A 12,554-nucleotide genomic window follows, 5' to 3' on the forward strand; every position below is an offset into this window, starting at 1 on the left:
CCTCTTAACAGACCCTTTATACTAACAATCCTCAAAGTTTCAGCTTTGCTAAAATGACGTAGGTCTGGCAGCTCTGGGATCTTACTCTATAGTTGCAACTATACTAATTTCAAAACCGTCCAATTATAATTGATACAAACTAGCGAAAACACTATCATATAATCAGGACAGGTCTACATCAGTGAAGTCAGTCAAAGGGTCGGCCTTAATCTCCTTATCACTACAATCATTTGATTCCAAAACATCACCATTTTTATAAATTTTCTTATTCTCTTCATCATCAAACTCATCACTGTAATCGTCAAGGTCTTTTTCAGTTTCAGTAGGAGACATTTCAGAACGACAGCGCGACGGTGACAAGTTCTGTACAGCTGTCTTTGAGACTGTCTTAAATATGTCTTCCAGGTTCGATTCCGTGGCGAGTTTTAACGCGTGTTCCCAGCCTAGGACGGTCTGAGTGTGGAGGTTAACTTGACGATCGGCTAAGTCTAGTAGAAGGGACTTTATTTCTGTGTGGGTTTTTGGTATCCAGTCTGAGAGTTCCGATCTAAGTGCTTCGGATGCTTGCTCTAATCTGAAATTGATAAAAAACAATTAAAGTCCCCCAAAAAGTCCCATTTAATAAAGTCCCGGAATTAAAAAAAAACGATAACGTCACTAAAAGTCCCAAGATGTATCGGTGATAAAAAGTCCCCAATAAAAAAAGCAATTAAGTCCTCAAAATTCCCAAGACTCATTAATGAGAAAAAGGCCCAAAATGTAATAAAAAACTAAGTCCCTAACAGTCCCAAGAGCACATGCTGAGACAAAGTCCCGGAAAAAAAAACATAATCACAGAACCTATAGCTGCGAAAGAGTTCCAGTATTTAATAAAACATTTAAGTCCCCAACAATGCCAAGAACAGTCGCTCTCGGAATTAAAAAAACATACTAAAGTCCCCAAATGTTCCAATATCAATTGCTAATGAAAAGTCCCGGAATTAAAAATTAAAGTAATTTAACTAAAGTCCCCAAATGTCCCAAGAACCATTAATGACAAAAGTCCCGCGTTGAAAGAGTAAGAAAATCCCATTAGACTCACCTATTATGTAAGTCATCAGTCGTATTGGTCCCCGCTACGTATGCCGCTGTAAATATACATAAATAAATATCATTGTACAACTCACACACGGTCATCTGATTACAAACTAAGCAGAGCTTGTACTGTAAATAACTGATAAACATACTTATATACTTGTAAATACATACTTATATAGATACATGAACAAGCTCAGAACAGATACTCGTGCTCATCACACAAATATTAGTCCCGGGTGTGAATGGAACCACACGCGGCGCTACGGTTATTGTTAATTAAATAGCAGTGGGACATTAATGGGTTCAATTTATTACCGTCCCACTGCTGGGCAAGGGTCTCCTCCCGTAATGAGGGAGGGGTTAGGCCTTGAGTCCACTACGCAGACCAAGTGCGGGTTGGGGACTTCACCGTTGGAACAAGTGATAAATCATTCCTAATACACACATCATTTGGAATAGATATTGGTGTGTTGCTCCGCTTCGAACTTGCGACTACTTGCGTGGGACGTGTCAACTTACACCACTCTACCACTTATGAAAAGCTTATAAAGAATTTTGTTTATTTCACTCCTTAACGAAATGAAAAAGAGAAAACATATTATAGTAGTCTTTTAACTAAAATAGGTTTATAGTGTGTTTATGAAAGAGGGTATGTTTAGATATAATGGTGTACCATGTATAGCGTCTCTCTTATGTATCTTGTCAGTGTGTGCGGCGGCGTACTGCGCCAGCAGCGGCAGCACGGCGCGGTGCGCGATGGGCGCTGGGGCACGGGCGCACGCCGCGCGCGCCGCGTGGGCCCCGGCGGCTAGTGCCCCGCAGGCCCGCGCCGTGCGGCCCCGCGCACTGGGCGACCACGCGTCACAGGCACGCTTCATACTGGATGAAAACAACGACAATACATTTGTGAAAATTTCAGTTTTCTAGCTGACGAGGTTTATGATATATAGCTTGGACTGACAGACATACAAGTCACATGCACGCTTCATACTGAAATAAACGTCGGAAATACATCATTTGTGACCATTTCAGTTTTATACCTACGAGTAAAATGGTTTATGAGATACAGCCTGGAGAAAGACAGACAGACAGATAAACAGCGGAGTCTTAGTAATAGGGTCACGTTTTACCCTTTAGGTATGGAACCCTAAAAACTATATATTGATGACGCCAAACATATAAAATTTTAAAAAAACTAGTTCTAAAAATTTGATAGCTGACTTAGTTAACAAAAATGGTTTCCTCCCGGTTTCTGAGATACATTTAGTGGTAGTTTATCTATTCAATCGCATTTAAATTTATATAAAACGCTATTGAATAGATAAACTACCGCTAAATAAAAGAAGGTAAGAAAGAAAGAAGAAACTGGGCATTAAAAGCAAATCAAATCATTTATTCATTTAAGTCAAATATTGACACTTATGATAGTCGTTACAATTACTGAATCTACCACTAGCTCGGAAAGAGATAGACTTGTACTTGTAGAATGTTCATCTAAAATACTCAGACTATGTAGTATTTTTTCGTAAATAATGTTACAGACCGAAACATTTTATTAGACACTCATTTGATATCAACGAAAATAGGAAACTGTAAGATCATTTTTATACTAAAATGTGTTTTTAAACATTTCGTAGAGTTAAATAATTTAACTGTATGAAGATTACAGACATCCATAATGGCGTTCTTTGCTCTCTGCCTAACTTTATGGGAAAATCGAGATTTCATGTTTGTATGCGTGTATGTATGTGTATCTGTATGGTCGTGTGTGTGTGTGTGGGTGTGTGTGTGTGTATGTATAATAATAATAATAATAATAATAAAGCCCTTTATTTCCGAACCTTTGACAATTTTTCACATTAAAAAAAACAAAAGAAGTTAAAACAGTATCTACATTAAATTACAATAAGTCTCTCAGTTCGGTGTGCCTTAGGGCAAAGGCCTCCTCCAACTTTTTCCACTGCATTCTGTCTGCCGCCACTCTTGTCCAGAGGGGACCTAAAGTCATTTTCAGGTCATCCTCCCATCTTCTCTTTTTACGACCTCTACTCCTTGTGCCATCTCTTGGGTACCATATTGTCACCTGTTTGCTCCATTTTTCCTTTTTACACCTGAGCATATGTCCAGTCCACCTCCATTTAAGTTGATCAATACGAGCCAAGATATCAGTTAATTTCGTTTTGTGCCTGATGTCTGTACTTCTAACTTTATCCTTTAGTTTTAAGCCTAACATGCTTCTTTCCATACTTCTCTGACATCTTGCAAGTTTTTCTCTATGGTGTTTTGTCAAAGCCCAGGTCTCGCAGCCATATGTAATGCAGGGTAAAATACAGGTATCAAAGGTCTTCTTTTTGATTTTAATGCCTATTTCCTTGCTTTTCGTAATTTCTTTCAAAACCCAGTAGGTTTTCCATCCTGTTGCAATTCTTTTCTCTATTTCTTTCGACATCTGGTCATTAGGCGATATTATCTGGCCGAGATATACATATTCTTCCACATATTCCAGTTTCTGTCCTTTAACTGTTATATCTACGGGAATTGAATTAGTCATCACTTTAGTTTTGCTGGAATTCATCTCTAGGCCTAATTCTCTGCTTTTATCTGCTAGGGTTTGTATCATGGACTCCAGTACTTTTGGATCTTCTTCCATTAGGACCAGGTCATCCGCAAATCTTAGATGGTTTAATCTTGATCCATTTATGTTTAGACCTAGATGCTCCCAATCTAACTTCCTGAACATTTGTTCTAGCACTGCTGTAAACAGCTTTGGTGAAAGTGGGTCACCTTGCCTGACACCTCTATTTATTGGAAAAGCATCTCCTGTAGATTCCAGTCTTATCCTAGCTTTACTTTCACTGTAAATGTGTTTGATGATGTTGATGTAAGTATTCTGGATGCCCTGCTCTTTTAGACTTCGCCATACGACTTCATGTCTGAGACTGTCAAAAGCCTTGGCGTAGTCTATAAAGGCAATGTAAATAGTTTTACTATACTCGTTGTATTTTTCTATTAGCTGTTTGATAGTATGAATATGGTCTATTGTACTGAAATCTTTCCTGAACCCTGCTTGTTCCACAGGTTGGTTTTCGTCGAGTTTAACTGTGATTCTGTCCAAAATGATTTTGGCGAAAACTTTATATACATTTGAGATGAGAGATATGGGTCTGTAATTTCCGATGTCGTCTTTTGGACCTTTCTTGTGAAGAAGTATTATATGTGATTCTGCCCATTGGCTCGGGATGCTGCCAGTGTGTAGAATCTCGTTGAAGATTTTTCTTAGTAGCGGGCTTAATTCTGTGATTGTCCCTCTCATAAGCTCGTTTGTGATCCTGTCGGGTCCGGGTGCTTTTTCCATTTTTTGGCTTTTTATAGCTTTTTCTACTTCCGATACTAATATTTCTGGTATGTCTTCATTTTCTTCAGTTATGTGCTTCTGTTTGTATCCACTATCGTGTATGTTAAAGCTTGATTGATTTGAATATAATAACCTATAATAATTCGTTGCTATATATTGAATTGAACTCCGAGTGGTAGAGTGCCGTTCTTTTTCTTTATCTCTTAACTTTGGTATCCATTCTTTCCCCTTTTCACGAAGTTCCTTTAGCGCTTTTTTCGTGCCTCCTGTTTTATTTATGTGGTTCTCTAATATTTTGTTTCTTCTGATTTTTCTGTCTTTTCTCATATTTTCACGAATCTGTTTGCTAAGGTTAGATATTTCTTTTCGGTTCTCTTTTTTATCCTTCTTTGATAACAAGTTCATTCTATCTTGAATTAGTTTTAACGTTCTTTCGCTCAAAGAGTTTTCTTTACACTTGTTTGTTTCTTTTCTTGCCTGTGCTCTAAGCTTTTTCTCTATTTTTTTATATTTTTCGTTTAGGTCCATGCCTGAATTTACGGCTTCCATCAAGTGTTCTATTGTGTTGTCTGTATCCCTTTGTAAGTTAATTGTTTGCATATTGTTCATATGATGTCTGAAAGCTTTTGAACTTTTTTCATTGAGGCAGCTGCGTACCATACGATGGTTTGTGTTGAAATTTAATTTCTGTATTATTTCTGTATCACTAAAGACCTTAGCATTGTTTGTTATTATGTAGTCGATTTCGTTTTTAACCTTTCCGTCTGGGGACATCCATGTCCATTTATTCTTGGGTTTTTTACGAAACACGGAGTTTAGAAGTGTTAAGTTTTGCTCAAGAAGGAACTCTACAAGTTTTTCTCCATTTTTACTTCTTTTTCCTCTTCCGTATTTCCCTATTATATGTTCTTCTCCGGGTATTTGGACGCCTACTTGGGCATTGAAATCTCCCATGAGTACGAGATTGTTTTCAGAATATTTTTCGATAACTTCACGTAATTTATCGTAAAATTTGTCAATCTCTGTTTTTGTTGCTTGTTCTGTCGGCGAGTAGACTTGGATGACTGTCCATTTTTTCTTGTACTTCGGTAAGTTGATATGGATCATCGCTATCCTGTCCGATATTCCTTCAAAACCAATTATCTGGCTTTTGAGTTTTGACTTTACCAGGAATCCAACCCCTCTTTGTCCGGCGATTTCGCCTTTGAAGTACATAATATATCTGTTTCGCTCTTCTATTCCTTCTCCTGTTCTTCGCATCTCGCTTATGCCCAAGATGTCCCACTTGAGGTTTTCGATAGCTAACTCTAGCTCATGCAAGCTTTCTGGTGTTCTCAAGGTTCGTGTGTTTAGTGTACATATGTATAAGCTGCTTCGTTTTTGTTTCTCTTTTTCAGTATTTGATTTTGTTGGCTGATATGTTGGAGGGTGGTGGTCAGTTTCCCCCACGGTGACCAGCCGGATTGGGGGACAACATGTTTGAGTTTTTCTTACATCTAGGTGTGTTGTTTTATCTGTTTGTTGTTTCCGGTCCGAGGAGGCCTTTACTCGTTTTTTTGCATCTCTGACATCGAGGCGGATCGTTCACGCGTTACAAATGTGAGAATGCTTGGCTTAACTACTCCCTTATTTGTACTTGAGGATTGTTTTCCATTTGTTTCATTTTTGTTATTTGACTTTTTCTGAGATGGAGTGGGTGTGCTTGGGGATCCTGTTGGCGTTTCTCTCTTCCTCTTTTCGCGGTTGGAGTTCGTTGTTTTTTTAACGATTAGCTTATCATATTTTATGAACGCTATATTTCCGTTTTTTCTTTCCACTTCTAATTCTGGTTTTAGTTGTTTGCGTATTTCCAGAACTTCTTTAGGGTAGTCCTCATTGACAAACACATTTGAAGGAAGGTTGCGCTTGTTTTTCAGAATAAGATGTTTTTTCCAGGATGTTGTTAGAGTTATTTTTATTGGTCGGTTCTTATCAGGGTTCGTCCCGATTCTTTGGATGTTACTTATTTCTTGACTATCAATATGTGTTCCCGAATCTTCTAAAATTTCCTTCACAAAATCCACCAACTCTAACTCTGTTTTTCCTCTTTCTTCGATGCCGAAAAAGATTAGGTTATTCTTTCGCTTTTCCTTCTCTAAAAAAGATATTTTTTGTTCCAAGTTACTGACTCTAGTTTTGAGGTTGTTGTTTTCTTCTGTTAATATTTTTAACTTCTCGTCCAGGGCCTCCATTACATTTCTTGTTATCGCTGTTGTTAATGTTACTGTTTGTTCTTTAAACTGTTCGTTTATTTTAGAGAGTAAAATTTCCATTTGCTTTTCCATTTTTTTTTTGTGTAGTTTGGTGTTATAAACTGGTAACACTTGGATCCTTTTTCTACGTTGGCAACACTTTTTGCAGTTGTCAGCTGTCAGATTGATTTGGTTGGCAGTGACAGATTGATTGATTTGGTTGGTACTACTTGTAATCAATACTGGTGTGCGCTTTGAGGTTATAACGGTCAAAACTTTGTTTGAGCAGAGTTACCAAATAATTAGTAATTCCACTGTAATTTCCACTGCAACACTCCTCTGGTTTGATCTTCTGAAGATTTCACTGTAATATGCGTGTGGTTTTTCACTTTTTGCACTATTTAATTGGGAATATTTACGGAGCTCTCTTATACGTGGTTACACTTCCGTCGCCGGAACCGGAAAAATGTGTGTGTATGTATCTATGTGTAAATAATGTAGAGATATTTATTTATTTATTTATCACACACTTACATCTAACATTACAGTCACTAAGACTAATGCCTTAGAGAAGTTACAAGATATCATTCTTATTATTATTTACAATATATATTATTCTTAGATATACTTAAATATATATGTGTATGTATATTTGAATGTATGTATGTATATACTCACCCCATAAGTTCATTGCCCATATTGACAGTACTCTTGTGTAGTTTAGTAGTGAGCGCGCAGAGAGTCGTCAACTTTTGCTGTAACGACTGAAGATAGTCCGCCGCCGATGTGAACTCAGGGTCTTTCACTCTGAAACAAATATATAAATATACTAGACGAAAACTCGGCGGTTTTGAGGCGCCCATAGCCAGTTGCGCTCACCGGTCGGTAAACGATCTGTGGGTTAAGCAAACCTTGGCGCGATCATTCCGTAGATGGGTGACCGCATAGTGGTATTTGAACGGAGCGTCTCCGTGCTTCGGAGGGTACGTTAAAAGTCGGTCCTGGTTGTTGTCAATTAAGATAACAGTCGTTAAGCCACGTCAAAGGCCTTCGGGTTTGAACAACTTTGACACTAGGTTGTCCACTAACCATACGACAAACAAACAACCAACTCGGCTTCACTTTGGTCAAATGTGACTCATATTACATTTTTACATACTCATAATTCTATGGATGTTATTGCAATCAATAAATCTCAAATTTAAAGAAAACAAAATTATCTATGTGTATCGAAAAAAAGTGTCAAAAACAATAATAACTGCTGTGTGTTTGTCACTGCCATTAGAATTTAACGAAATTCTCCATAATTACAGATACAGAAATTTTTATATGCACTCCAAAGCCCGAAGGAGCTCAGTTCATATACGGTCACCCATCTAATTAATGTCCGCGCTGGGGTTGCTTAACCCAATGAGCACTTAAAATTAAAATTGTCTTACCTAGGTCCATTAGCTGTCTTAGTCTCACCGGAGCCATATAGAGCGTTGCTAATACCCCATAGATTTAAAGCGCTGTTTTCATTCTTGAATACCTGTAGACAAAATATGTTTATCTTTCAAAAAGACAACTCCCGCACTAAGAATTGCTCATGTGTCGAGACTTTTACAAACAACGGACACAAAGTACAACCAGACACGAGACAATTATTTGTAGATCGCACCAAGCGGCCAATATTTGGGACACGTGTCACTAGAATTGACATAACTGTCCAATATTTTGAAACCTTTCTATTTTAATACATCGCTTAATATCTCAAAAGATATTTCTATAGTTCTAGGTGACACTCAGTCTTTTATCGAATTGAATAGAAACGTATATTATAGCGAGGCAGGGTGCGTTATAATAGTCAGCCTTTTTTTTAATAAATAACGTTTTTATACAATTTACTAGTATTACTATTCTTTGAATTTATCTATTAATATATAGAGTTTTTAATGGGTTACCTTGTCTAATTCGTCATCAGGCGTAGTCAGAAATATTCTAAAATCTTCACTATGCGTCAGTATCGGATGTTTCGCCACGCGATCTGCAAACAAACAAACAATACAACATTTTATATTCGTATTAAAATAGTATATTTAAAGTCACGGATTCGAATCAGAGCTGTTTTTACAGAAAATTGGTTTCCATTAGTCGTAACTGACTCTGGTATGTCAGTTTTAATATAACTGGCCATTGTAGCTAAATGTTGGCCAAGGGGAAGAACATTTAGAGTGGAAAGCACTAAAGGAAGGAAGATTAGTACATTGCTACATACTAAGGAAGACGTGAAGCGCTCATAGTCAGCCCGCCGAGGGAGGGAGGGAGGTTGGGGAGGATAACTATTTAGGACCTACCTAGAGCTTAGCTAAGAAGGTATATTACATAAGAGTGCGTATATTCAGCGCGCCGAGTGTAGCAGTGGGAGTGGGAGGGGGGGGGGGGGGGCACTAGGGGGGGATATTGTTACTTAGGACCTAGGACTTACCTAGGAAAGCGTTGAGCGCGTACGTCCTGACTGCGACGAAGGCGGGCGAATACCTGTCGAGCTGCTGGCGCGCCGAGTGTAGGGGGGGGAGTGGAGGGGCGGCTACCAGCGGGTGAGACGCGGATAGACGCTTGTGGAGGAGCTGCGATACAAAATACATGATTATTGTAGAATTACTTTGATAATATAACATTATAAATGAAAACCGTCCCTGCTATAATTCAGTATAGAGGTAGTTGACGAACCATCTTATGCTTATTTACCAAATTATATGCTAGCAAGACGCTGCTTATGCTTTTATCCAGAAGCATTTCACACAAGACCGTGACAAGCTCCAAGCTTTTGAAATATTTATAATATTTGAGCATACCACACATTTAGCCACATCATACCTCCTCTACCATTTTCGCAGAATCGTCTACCCCGAATACCTAAACCACCCTACTGACCAAATGTGCGATCCACAAATAACTATTTCGTGTCTGATTGTACTTTGTGTCCGTTGTTTGTATGTTTGTAAAAGTCCCGACACAAGAGCTATTCTTAATGTGGGAGTTGTCTTTTATAAAACAACAACAACAAAACAATGGCATACTTATACATATACCTTAAAGTGGTTATATCTCCTCCGCACATGCGTAGGTGTGGGCCACCGCGCGCACACGCACCGCACTCGGTACGTCACGAAGGTTTCTAGCGTCGATAGCTGCTTCATTGGAGCGTCCACCTGTAGACAAATAAATAAATATCATTGTACAACTCACACACGGTCATTTGATTTCAAACTAAGTGAAGCTTGTACTGTAAATAACTGATTAACATACTTATATACTTGTAAATGCATACTTATAAACATTAACAATCAAATAACTAGTCTTAGAAACATAGGTGGTTTTAATTAAGCACTTTCCACGAAAGTGGTCGACGGTTGAAACCGGAACACACCAATGACTTTTCTAAGTTATGTGTGTATTAGAAATAATTATCACTTGTTACAACAGTGAAGGAAAACACCACCTGCTTGAGAGTTCTTTAGAACAGTTCTTGAAGGTATGCAAAGTCCCGCACTTGGTCAGCGTGGTGGACTCAAGGCCTAATCTCATTACGGGAGGAGACCCTTGCCCAGCAGTGGGACAGTAATGGGTAATTTTTTTTTTTACATAGGTATGGTCATTTAATGTCAACAATGTAGTCTTATAGTTAAATAACATAAAGAAGAATTAAATATATAACATAAAGAAGAATTAATTGCCATACATACATACATAGCTTAGTGAATCATAACAATAAGGATATAAGACAATTATATCTTTTAAAAAATATTACAAGCTTACATTGGAAGCTAGATAAGTTCGTAATTCTACCAAAATGATACAAGCAAAAGTTTGCAAGATTGTATTGTTTTGGGTTCGGCATTAATCAGCCTAGCCGGGCGACAAAACCAAATATGTGTAGATGAACCCAATCGACACAAGCCGAACGAGTGAGTCGAGTCGGTTTTGTTGTTCGATGAATATTGCCGAATTGAATATGTGTGTAGCAAGTCTTGCGGATTTTGAAGAAATTTGGTAGAAAGATAATTTATATCATGGGTTTACTGGAAAATTTTTATACGCGGTCGAAGTCACGAAGGGTAGTTACTGTTAATGCTAAAATTACTATCTCATATTTTATCCCATAAACATTTAGAGTAGGTACTGGCGCGAGTTAAAATCGAAAAAATACCTATAATTAACAAATGTCGTTCTTTGGTCACTGCCTACCCCTATGGAAAAAAGGCGTGGTATTATGTATATTTGTATGTGTAACACTTTCCTAGGAGGTCAACCCCTCGCTCATTACAGGAGAAGACCCTTACCCAGCAGTGGGACATTATGTGGATTAAATTTATTTATTTACGGTCAACTACTAGTCACAACTGAATTAATCTCATACAAACCTTAACAGCTATGTCATATCCATGTTCCATAATAAGTGGGACTCCTTCATGAGTGTCGTCTGTCACCGTGGTGGCCTCCGTGTCTTCTGTGTCTGCATCATTCAGCTCTAGTACTGCGGAACTACTCTCACTGGCCATGGTGCTGGAAATAAAGGGAAAATGGGTGATGGTGTTGATTTTCATATATGTCTTACTTAAAAACTCTGATTAGTTATGGTGCTTTTGTCCTTATCATGTATATAAAGTTTCAAAATTGATTGAAAGTTATGATCACGTCTTGCAAATAGTACAGGAGTGTATTCGTAGCCGGCGGTCTTGTATGACAACATGTATGTATGTTAATGAAGCAAAGGAAGTTTGTAAGGATCGTACAAATTGGAGATTTCTAGTCTCTGCCTTTCGCTATGAAAAGGAGGTGTGATTTTATGTATGTATGTAAGATTTAAAGAACTGACTGAGTGCAAGTTGAAGTATTAAATGTTATAGCAGCAATAGTTACACATCATCTGTTCACGGGATACAGTCTGATAGACAGACAGCGGGATTTTATAATAGGATACTATTTATTACTCTTGCTCTTGACAAAACATGATTTATGGTTGATACCACAGGCACAAATTGAAAATTTTATTATAACATACTGCCATAGTGTGTTCTTTCTGCATGAGTTGCAGTTCGTAATTAACACTAGATAATTAAATTACTCATAGACACTCATTAACATTATATAGCCATATTTTAACTCAAGAAATGTTTAAAAAATATACTTAAGCATGTTAATAGATATCTTAAGACTGTGTTCTCAATATTTAAGTACTATATTCTTGAAAACAGACGCGTTAAAATATACAATTTCCCTCGCTTAAACATTATAATCACAAAAATGTTTAAAGTGGGCAAATTTACGTTAATTACATGTTCTTATCGTGACTAATTGCACTAAATTTATCCTGATATGCACTGTTACAATGTTCGTCACGGCAACGAACAATAAATTTACATAAACTCTTTGTTTACCTATTTATAAACGACGGTAAAAGTTTGACGGCCTCAAAGAAAAGGGGGCGTCAGATTTTCGCGTTTAATTATAATTATATTAACTTAAATATGATTGTTTGAATTGTACGTTATCTACATCGTTGTACAGACTCCCCTGATAAGGATAGCCCGCTATTTATTATCATATGACTGCGAAAAATCGGTAAATATGTATGCCCTATATATTTTGATATGGATCGATAATGTCATCGGAAATTATTCTCACAACACTAGATTTACACTTTTAAGCACTAAAGATACAACTTAATATAATTCATCCAGCTCATATTTACCTTTTTGTGGTTAAATTCCGGTGTAGTTTACGTTTATATCACGGAAAAACAATAATTTCTTAAAATGTAGATGACAGACAACAAATAACGTTCCATTTAGGGAAAGTAGTGTGATGATGTGACTTATTTTTTTGTGGTCCGATTTAACGGTATC

The 12,554-nt window shown here is 37.5% G+C and overlaps 1 protein-coding gene across 1 annotated transcript; it reads right to left on the reverse strand.

Moving 5' to 3' along the window:
* Positions 1–12,509, reverse strand: LOC142985328 (sorting nexin-7-like). Its single transcript, XM_076133436.1, has 10 exons — positions 12,401–12,509; positions 11,070–11,211; positions 9,738–9,857; positions 9,131–9,272; positions 8,607–8,689; positions 8,103–8,194; positions 7,342–7,470; positions 1,751–1,956; positions 1,082–1,127; positions 1–574 (listed from the first exon to the last, which is right to left on the reverse strand). The coding sequence occupies exons 2-10, from the start codon at positions 11,205–11,207 to the stop codon at positions 163–165; spliced, it is 1,368 nt and encodes a 455-aa protein (XP_075989551.1). The 5' UTR covers positions 11,208–11,211; positions 12,401–12,509; the 3' UTR covers positions 1–162.
* Between the last annotated feature and the right edge of the window lie 45 nt (positions 12,510–12,554).

The sequence above is a fragment of the Anticarsia gemmatalis genome, chromosome 29 (assembly GCF_050436995.1).
Source record: "Anticarsia gemmatalis isolate Benzon Research Colony breed Stoneville strain chromosome 29, ilAntGemm2 primary, whole genome shotgun sequence".
In the NCBI taxonomy this organism is placed as follows: domain Eukaryota; kingdom Metazoa; phylum Arthropoda; class Insecta; order Lepidoptera; family Erebidae; genus Anticarsia; species Anticarsia gemmatalis.

Bases quoted from the DNA above. Each gene is read 5' to 3' on its own strand.
- LOC142985328 (XM_076133436.1), bottom strand. From the start codon at position 11,207: ATGGCCAGTGAGAGTAGTTCCGCAGTACTAGAGCTGAATGATGCAGAC. The intron at 1,128-1,750 runs GTACACCATTAT...GTATATTTACAG, and splicing joins TAAGAGAGACGCTATACATG to CGGCATACGTAGCGGGGACC. The intron at 575-1,081 runs GTGAGTCTAATG...TATCAATTTCAG, and splicing joins ACTGATGACTTACATAATAG to ATTAGAGCAAGCATCCGAAG.